Below are 10065 nucleotides of genomic sequence, written 5' to 3'. Positions count from 1 at the left end.
CTTTCTTCAATCGTTCCGATCAGGCTCGATGTTAATTGAGGTTCGTTTCGTCCTCCTATACTACGCAATTCTCTGTCTTCGTTCGTGATCATGTTGGGCGAAAGGTAGTTGTATAGGAGCGGCTGTGAAAGGGCGATTCCCCCCTTTCCATTGAAGAGCAAGCTACCTTCCCCACCATTCTGGCCTATTATTGATTGATAGGGATTTTACCGATGCTGAAGGTAGCTTGCTTACCAAGCCACCCACTTGAGAAGCTAGTCGCCAGAAAGAAGCGACGAGGAAGCGAAGCTGTCTACGAAGCAAAGCTTCTCCCCCTTTCGTCGTAAGACAGACTCGGCTCGTCGCTACTTTGATTCAAAAGGTAACCGACGGTTCCCGACTTTCTCCGCTTTCCACAACCGTAACCATTTGTCATGGAGATTACTTCATCCATAAAACCTTTTTTTCTTATTTCAAAATAGCGATACGCTCCAAAAAAAAGTCAAGGATAAGCTTCCATTCTAGAAGCGGTAGCTTCCCGCCTCCTTCAGTGAGAAGTTCCCTTCCCTTTTCTAAAATGACTGATTGGTCTGGTCAGCAAAGGTACAAAGTGGACTCAATTACATCGAGCCTCTTCTTCCCATTCGGGTTGGGTTGACCCAGAAGTACAGTAAGAAGGAATGGAACCACTGGAGAGTCGTCTGCAGTTCACACGGGAAAGACGACTGACTCTTTGGAAGCGGAACACGAATCGATTTACGCTATTCCGGGTTCTTATTGAGAGTAGCGAAATCAAGGTTTATGATAAAGTCAGCGAAGTTTCTATGGTGTTCTACCTTTGCGTAGTCTCGGTCCACAGTGTAAGGCTCCGCACCTGAGCCTCGTTAGACTCAGCTGAAGTGTAAGGTATAAGTGAAGAGAATAGAAGAGATGAAGTCCGTCACTTAGCCTAGTCTATATCCACAGCTGACGCAACTCCGTACCGACGCCTCACTACTACAATATGTTTTAACTTAACGGCTAAGCGATTTCATAAGCTGAGCTTTCCTCAACCAGGTTCAATTACCATCGAACCTCAACGTACTTTTTTTCTTACTGTAGCATAGGCCTTCGCCACTTCAAACGGGCGCCTCGCCCCTCTTTTTTCTTTTTTTTTTGAATTCGAAAGAGCGGGGTCTTATGGGGGGATGAAAGAAAAATAAAGGGATCAGGGGGCTTTATGATCAGAGAAAGAGAAGGGGCATTGGTGTGTCACTGGGTCGGTGAGGGAACCCGTAGGAAGGGGGGACGACCCACCGAATTCACATCAGAAATCGCCAACATGAACACAAACGAAATCTTGAATTGCATATAGAAACAAAACGAACCACTTCTATTCTCGGATCCGAGGTATATGAAGAATGGCTTTTTGGTCCCTTTCGTCCAGTGGTTAGGACATCGTCTTTTCATGTCGAAGACACGGGTTCGATTCCCGTAAGGGATAGGTACTCATTCCCGGCCGCTTTCAGTTAGTGTTCATTGCTGAGTGATCGCTCGCTATCTGGCTTCCAAAGGTGGTCCGGAAGCTTCCTCTCTCCCAGCAAGCAAGACGAGATCACCATTTCTCTCAGTAATGGACTTCCTTTCATTCTTCCTTAGCCTTAGATGTCCTTTCATCTCGAATCTCCATGCATGCGTTCTTTCTCTCCTCCCCTCAGCCATACATCTCTTTTTCTCTCTTTATTTTGCTTTTGGCCGTTTTTGTTAGGCATTGAACCCCACCTTAGGTGCTGAGTGGTGTCCTCTCCTCCCTAATACCTAATACATAATTCTGTCTATGGAGCCTAAAGCTTCAACCATGGCATGGCAGTAAGCAGTAAGTTGGCCTAGTCTCTTGCCCAGCCTTCGCCTTCTTCAGTGGCCGAGTTGAAGCGTTCAACGTCGCCACCTTTGTTTTTCAAGGTTGAGCTTGTGAAATTGAAGCTAATGCTATGTCCCTTGTTCAAGAGAAAGCGAGGACTTTCTTTTAGCTACCGGCCCAAAAAAAAGAGATTAGCCTCTTGATCGATCGATTGATTGGATTGAAGTACGAAGGGGTTGATTGAAGTGTGAGAAAAGCCCAAGACTAAGGCCGAGCAACTAGTTGCTGCAGGATTGGACGTCTATCTATCTCACCACGCTCCCCTACTCCTAACAAGGCCGGCGGAAGGAATGCTCTGCTCATCTTTCTTACGGCTCATTACCGCAGCGCTCGAAAACCCCTTCGGCTTCTTCCATTCAAAAAGGTAGTTTTTCCTATTCTTATTGGTAAATAACGTCTTGAAGTGAAGTGAAGCGAAGGCATTATTGAAGGAAAGAGATGGCGGGTCGGTCAATTGCATTAGGTAGGAGATGCAGGACCTGTCTTAACCGCAAGTGCATTCGCTATTCGATTCCATCCTCAATCCCACAAAATTTTGATTCCAAAGTTTCTATCTCTTCTTTACTTTTAAGTGAGAAGGGGGGTGACAAAGGGTATACTTTCTTCTCTCTATGTCGCCGTCTCATCAATGAGCATAGATTAATGTTTAGATATGAGATATAGCTTTTGTGCTTGTCAATCTCTATCCCATTCTTCAGGTATAGTTTTCTTTGATCACAGATCGACAGGTGATCCGTCCTTTCTGCCCCTTTCGTCATAAGGCATGGTCTGACTCTAAGAAAAACCATTCCTGTGTTTAGGTCCCTACTAATATGCAAAGGCTATTTTCATACTTTTGAAAAAGTTTATAGCAATAAAAGCAAAAACAATTCTCAACGCCCTTACGAGGTAGTGAGTTAAACTCCTCGTCTTGGCATGGAAGTCAGTCCGGTAAGCTGATTCCATTCTGCTACTAGGGTTCCAAACCTTCCCCTTAGCTCTATAAAGACCTTTTCAACTCAAAAAAAAGATGCTAAAGCTATTTATAGTTGTTCGGACTTGGCATGGAAGTCAGCCCGGTAAGCTGATTCCATTCTGCTACTAGGGTTCCAAACCTTCCCCTTAGCTCTATAAAGACCTTTTCAACTCAAAAAAAAGATGCTAAAGCTATTTATAGTTGTTCGGAAGGATTCGTTTACTTCCTGCAAATTGCTTATATTATGTAAGAACTAGTAGAAAGAAAGGAATTTTGAATAAAAAAAAAGAAAGAAGAAGGGCAGCATTGATAGATCGTTGAATGAGAATGCTTGAATGGGAATCGTCTTAGCAACTGGCTATAGACATGAGTCAAAGCCGCCGAGAGAAGAGAGATCATTTTCATGAGAGAGGGACGAGCAAGTGACAGATTGGGAATAAATGGGTAGGCCTTTTCTGAGCGGTCATTTAGAGGCCTTGTTAGCGACCCATCATTCTTCCCTAAGCTGTCAGAGTCCGATCGAAGCGAGCAAGAGATAGAAGAATCATTGCTCATAGATGTGAATTGAGAAAGCAAGCCCGAATTCTTTTTAACTAGGCTCTATAGTCTGGTCCCTATACCTGGTAAGGTCTGATTGTTATCTGTAAGTCTTGTTTTGACCGCGGGAAGGTGAACTTTGCAAAAGTGCTTATTTGGTTGGGAAAAATAGGACTTCTGACTCCAAGCCTACCGTACCCGAAAAAAAGTTTCCGCTATTGATGTAGCCTCTTGTCGCTACCTACTCGAAAAATCCCATCAAGATAGATTGAATCGATGACCTATACTTAAACTAAAGGCACAAGGGAATCAAGAGTTCAAGAGCATAGAACAGAGGAAATGCGCATGGGTCTCCTTGAAGAACGAAGTCTAAGATAAAGAAAGAAAGGTAGAGTGGGCGCACTTTTGCTCTGCTTGGATTGGCATGGCTGTCCCCCTTTGCTAGTGGAGGCTCGGCCTTTGACTCCGCTTGCCTCTACTTTTCATGTCAAGCGTACAAGTGTAGTTTAGTGGGATTGACTTCTAAAGACAGGAATTCTTTTTCATCTCCCCTGTATAAGTCGACGTCTTAACCTGACTTCCTGAGCTCAGTTGATTGTTGAAGCAGTAGCTCTGGATCGAGAGCTGGATGCTTACCTTATTATTATGAAAAGGAGAAAGGGCTTTTTCTATAGAGAGAGAGATGAGTCAGGGGGGTTTGCTGGCTAACTCGTGCAATCAACCAAAAATTCCTTCGCCTTAGTAAGCTAGCTTTGTAAGCTAAGCAAGCCTGGTTCTCCGGGCTTTCCCCCTTCTCGACCAGACGAAGGAGATATGAATTCCATTCAGGCGGGTAAGGGCTTGGCTTGACCGTGTCTTTTCTCGGGTCGGAGGCGAAAACTGGAAAGTTCATCATTCAGTGGTGGGCTGTTCATAGAAAAGAAGGCGTCGCCCAACGAGTGGCAGATGTGGATAGAGTCTCGCTCATAGAAGAAGAGTACGCGCGCTAGCGCGCTATGGCTTAGGCAGTTGATCGGATCAGATAGCCCTTCAGGCAACCAACCAAACCCGGCACATCCAATTCCATTCCGATCAACAACTTGGAGGTATGGCTGAGTGGCTTAAAGCATTGGTAAATCGACATGACATACAAGAAGATTGTATCATGGGTTCGAATCCCATTTCCTCCGGCACGGAAATGAAAGGGGCGGGCGAAATTACGTGAGAGAAAGAACCTCTTGGTGGAGTCCAGTCCCCCGAATAGCACTACTTAGTGACTAGGAGCAGAGAGCCCGTTGCGCCTTGTTTTTCTGCCTATCTTCTTTCTATAAGCAGCTCCCTCCGGCCGTCCAGTCCTTGGACGGCTCTCGGTTCTTGAGCATGTTGGGGGATTAGGCGGCAGTTGAAAGAGCTACTCGAAAGCTTGACGAACAAGCGAAAAAGCCTATATATTCTTATTAGTCAAGGGCTTTTCCTTACTAGTTAAGTGGTAAGGTAGAGCGCTATTCGATGAAGAAAATAGACTTTAGGAAAGTGGTTCACGTAGCTCAGCTGGTTAGAGCAAAGGACTGAAAATCCTTTTGTCAGTGGTTCGAATCCACTTCTAAGCGGGCGAAGGGAACAAGCAAAGGATGGGCGCGCTAACGCGAAAGCCTAAAGCTAACGGATCGATGTAATTAAGCTCGACTGGTAAGGAGAGGTATGAAGTCACTCGACTAATAAGGAGAGGAGCTTTTGAGTTTTCTTGCTAGCCGGGAGCAAGCCGGATTTTCAAATTCAAGTGAAAGAGTAAACCAAAAAATGTGAGCGCTCCTGCACTATACGGCTTTTTGGCGTCCCCCTATCTTGTCTTGCTGGAGGCAGATTTTCTAAAAAAAGCGGTTGATTATTCGGATTGGTTCTCGCATCCCTGTGCCCAAAAGGATGGGCGAGTTCGGTTTGAGTCTTCATCGATCGGGTGGATCTATATGCTCCGGGGTGGTGAGACGAGGTGTAGCGCAGTCTGGTCAGCGCATCTGTTTTGGGTACAGAGGGCCATAGGTTTGAATCCTGTCACCTTGATGTGGGGTCGAAGTCAGCCTCAAACGTAAGTAACTTAGTGCAACCTTTCTTGGAAATGAAAATGGAAAAATCGCGCTTACTTGACTATGTTATTCCGATGGTCTATTCCTTTCCTATTCCTAGCCACTATCGTTTTCTTTTTTTATCTTATTTGTCTACAGGTTGGCCTTCTTTGATTGCAGTATGCAGGCTTTCAATTCACTTCGATCTCTATTGGCCGGATATTAATACCTTCTACTAATCATGGAAGCTAGTGTGGCCAATGCGTTAGCATGATCTACGACCAGCCTTGCAATTCTGCATGTTGAACTTCTTCAGCAGATTATTGGCATATTTCTCTTGAGAGATGAAAATGCCAGAGGTAGCACTGCTTCCATCCCTAGGAAGTAATTCATCAACCCCAAATCTCTCATCTGAAAGCTGCTCATCATATCTTGCTTGAAAGATGAAATAGAGGCAGCAACAATAAGATCATCCACATAGAGTTCAAGAATGAGAATCTCAGATGTGGATTGGCATTTGATATACAATGTTGGCTCACTGCAGCTCCGCCTGAAACCTTGACTCATATAATATGATTCAACCTTGCTGTACCAAGCTCTTGGGCTTTTTCCGCTCGACCGCACCTACATGACTTTGAACCAGGAGCAGTATGCAGGATCCTCTTTCACTTCGATCTCTATTGGCCGGATATTAATACCTTCTACTAATCATGGAAGGTAGTGTGGCCAATGCGTTAGCATGATCCACGACCAGCCTTGCAATTCTGCATGTTGAACTTCTTCAGCAGATTATTGGCATATTTCTCTTGAGAGATGAAAATGCCAGAGGTAGCACTGCTTCCATCCCTAGGAAGTAATTCATCAACCCCAAATCTCTCATCTGAAAGCTGCTCATCATATCTTGCTTGAAAGATGAAATAGAGGCAGCATTGCTGCCAGTGACAATAAGATCATCCACATAGAGTTCGAGAATGAGAATCTCAGATGTGGATTGGCATTTGATATACAATGTTGGCTCACTGCAGCTCCGCCTGAAACCTTGACTGATAAAATAAGATTCAACCTTGCTGTACCAAGCTCTTGGGCTTTTTCCGCTCGACCGCACCTACATGACTTTGAACCAGGAAGGTTTTTCTAATTGAATGCATGGGTTCTCCGGCTGGATTGGGTTTGTGTTCTGTGACTGGCCTTTCTCTTGTTGTTGTCGAGTGCCTGCAGCTTGACTCCACATAGGCTAGCTCTCCTCGCTTGCACACCTTGTGGCAAACTAGACTGAAAATTCTTTATATAAATAAAAACAAGAGTCACGCTCTTGAAGCCCTAAGAAATAGGCTTAATCGGTTCGAATCCGAATAAGGGCTCTTTCTCCAGAAAAGGGGAGCATGTCTTAGTGTATTTATCTCTACCAGGAAAAATACACCTAAAAAAATTAACACTCTTGTAGAGAAAACACAAACGCCCTCCAACTAAATAAGATCTTTTGCTTACTGCTCACCATAAATACACAACAAATCATGATCAAATACAGAATGACAGGGATTGCCTTACCCTTAACAAGGTATTATCTTCTTCCAGTGAATTGTCATTTACTTTAGGCAAGGCCATGTTGTTCAGTTGAAAGCCTAAGCCAAGAAGGTACGAACGAAGTGACAGGCCCCTTTCAAAGATAGGGGGCGGCTTTCTTGTGGTAGTAATTGCGAGCATCTCTCCTCTTCTCTTAGCGTGCACAGTTTGCTTACCGCCTTAGGCACATCTCTCTTTCTTAGTTTCACGCTGGCCTAATGAATGAAAGTCAGTCTTTTTTTTTTTTTGGTAAATGTAAGTTTCATTAAGTAAAACAAAGTCAGTCTTTTAGTAAGCGTATATAAGCGTGTATAAGCAATTCTTTAGTGGTCGCACCGGTATGGTGGAGGTTGGTTGAAGATGATGTTACGCGGCGTTCAGAACCAGCCTTGAAGTTCATGAATTAGAAAGAAGAAATGAAGATGATTTTTGCAAAACTTTTAGTTAGAGCTCTCATTGTTTTTTTAGCCGTATCATTTTCCCATTTTCTGGAATCAGAAGGATTTTCTATCCCCTCATTGCTGCTTATCTTTCTTGTATTTTTTTTCAGTTTCACTCTCCTTTACCATCATTTATCAAAGAGAAAGAAGGGCGCTGCGACTCTTCTTTATGTTCTAATTTCTGTCGTAGTTCTTTCTTTTTCCTATCTCCTGCGTTTCATTCTTTTTTTTTTATTTTTACAACTTTCACTTTAAAAGTCTCACCAGGACAAAATTCTCCAACTTATTCTTTTTTCGAAGGAGTAAATAAAGAATTCCCGGTGGGGCATGACGGGGAACCTGAGGTCAACCAACCCCAAGGGCTTACTCTTTTTTTTTTTTTTGATAAATGTAAGTTTCATTAAGTAACAAAGTAGTACAGTACAACAATGTGATCATCAGTTGGTTTCTCCCTCGACAGACCAAGGGATACGCCATAGTCTATATAAGGCTCGTGTACTGACTGAACTTTTTAAAGTAATGCTATGGATCCGTTGTCTGATATCCTCAACTATCAACAAAGCAATGGTGCTACGTGTCCTTTCGGTGTGCTCGAATCGTCTCAAGTTTCGCTCCTTCCAAATGTGGTAAACACATGATGCTAAAAGTGCTCGATATGACATGTTAACAATGTGTTTACCTCTCCATCTTCGGGAAGCCCATGCAATGTCTGTTATCCAGTCTCTATTGGGCCAAGAAAATCGTACCATTCTCCGAATTGCAGTGAGGCATTATCGACTAAATCTGCACTGGAAGAATAAGTGGTCATGTGTTTCCGTTGCTCCCTCGTTGCACAGAGTACAAGGGCCCAAGTGGGCTAGCCATGGTTTGTCCGTCGTGGCTAACTTGCCAAGTATAGCAAGCCATAGGATGAATAAATGGCGTGGTATCTTCAGTGATCCCGAAAGTAGCGAAGACCAGCCTACTTTCGGTCCTGGTGGATCAAATAGTCTGTAAAGAGCCTGGGCTGTAGGTTGTCCATGATCAAATCTCCAAACAATGTGGTCCTCCCCTCCATGGATTGTGGGTAATGCATGTGTAATCTCCAGACACTCAAAATCAGTGATAGGAGGCTGGATTGTGGGTAATGCATGTGTAATCTCCAGACACTCAAAATCAGTGATAGGAGGCCAATGCCACTCTCCACCACTGATCACCATACTGAGTTTAGCTGACTCCTCCAATCCGAGTAGTCTCGGTCCCCGTGGAAATGTGTCACTCAAGGGCTTACTCTTCCAGGGCCTTCCATCCCAGCAGCCTCTTCCGCCAGTACCGAGGATTCATTTGGAGTACATGTCATATCGGAACCTTGGGACGTGACTCCGAATCTAGGCTTAGAGTGCTCTATAAGAAATAGGATCGTTAGAATGGAAAATGCCAATTCCATTTTTCTGCTTGATAAAGAAAAGGGCCAATACTGGTCCGACATCAAGGCGGAACTGACTGCCTGTTACTCCCAAAAGGAATATAACCTTCGATTAGAATTTGAAAACCGAGATCTGCAGATCCGAGAAATTCAAACTGATTGTTATTCACTCTTGAAAAAAATAATAATAATAAACCCTGACCTCATGAGTAATGCGCAGTATGAAGCGCCCGATATTGCTATTAAAGAGTTTTGTGACGAGACCAGAGCCGACTTGGAAGCAGAAGATCAACACAGGTTGGGGTTTCACTCTGGAGACATTGATAGAGCAGAGCTTGAAATCTACAGAAAAGTAGCCATGGATCTGGACAAAATGGCCCACAATCTTTCTATTTTAAAAAGATATTGGTTTGATAAGAATCTCTAAAAAGGCGTATCCCTTGGGTAGAGGGAGAAACCAGTTGATAATCCCATGTTGTACCATGTTGTACTGTACCATTACTCTTTATTAATGAAATTTACATTTACCGAAAAATAAGAATCTCTAAAAAGGAACCCCATCTGTTTTGTCGAGCCCTACTTTGGTCTCTGGTTCGCTGATTGTATGTCTTTATGAGTTGAACGAGATTCAAGCGAATAAGAAGATTCTGGACGTGCTAAGGTTCTTGACGGGTTCGCTTTATGAGTTGAACGAGATTCAAGCGAATAAGAAGATTCTGGACGTGCTAAGGTTCTTGACGGGTTCGTGGCAACGAACGTCCTCGGCTACAGGCAGAAATGGATCACGACTTTGCTCGATGGGAGGGGCAAGGCGAATTAGTAGTAGATAGACAGACCAATTGGGATCTGGGATCAACGGTACTGCTTTCTATGCTATGATGTAAAGGATATGTTACTCTTTTGTGCGGGGTTTGTCGTTTTTATTTGAGCCCTAAAATAAGAACGAGGCCAGTGAACGAGGCCAGTCCCAGAAATGGGGCGGGGAAGGAGAAGTGGGCATGTGGGTCTCCTTCGCATTTCTATCAATATTGGAATTCGATTTGAAAGGCTATCATTGGTAGGCGGACAAGTGAATTGGGGAGATAATCTTTTTCTTTATTTCCTGCTCTGGCATAAAGGCCAGGCCAATCAAGTAAGAGGAAAGGGTTATCTTATAGGGCTCTGCCCCCTCTAAGTCGAACCCGCGAGCCAAGCTAACCTTTCGAACCCGGATGATGGGAAAATTCTCTTTCTTTTTTCTTAGT

At 43.9% G+C, this 10065-nt stretch overlaps 1 protein-coding gene and 2 non-coding genes across 3 annotated transcripts; all 3 read left to right on the top strand.

Moving 5' to 3' along the window:
- The first annotated feature begins 1390 nt into the window (after nt 1-1390).
- TRNAE-UUC lies at nt 1391-1462 on the top strand. Its single transcript has one exon. It is a non-coding gene; the product is annotated as a tRNA-Glu (tRNA).
- A 3424-nt stretch (nt 1463-4886) lies between these two features.
- Nucleotides 4887-4960, top strand: TRNAF-GAA. The gene has a single exon. It is a non-coding gene; the product is annotated as a tRNA-Phe (tRNA).
- Nucleotides 4961-8822: 3862 nt separating this feature from the next.
- LOC110011401 (uncharacterized mitochondrial protein AtMg01280-like) lies at nt 8823-9248 on the top strand. The gene has a single exon (XM_020691449.1). It carries the CDS (start codon nt 8823-8825, stop codon nt 9246-9248), a length of 426 nt encoding a protein of 141 aa, XP_020547108.1.
- The last annotated feature ends 817 nt before the right edge of the window (nt 9249-10065 follow it).

The sequence above is a fragment of the Sesamum indicum genome, unplaced genomic scaffold, assembly GCF_000512975.1.
Source record: "Sesamum indicum cultivar Zhongzhi No. 13 unplaced genomic scaffold, S_indicum_v1.0 scaffold00221, whole genome shotgun sequence".
Classification (NCBI taxonomy): Eukaryota; Viridiplantae; Streptophyta; class Magnoliopsida; order Lamiales; family Pedaliaceae; genus Sesamum; species Sesamum indicum.
The sequence above is the reverse complement of the archived record's forward strand: the minus strand, read 5'-3'. Positions and strand labels throughout refer to the sequence as shown.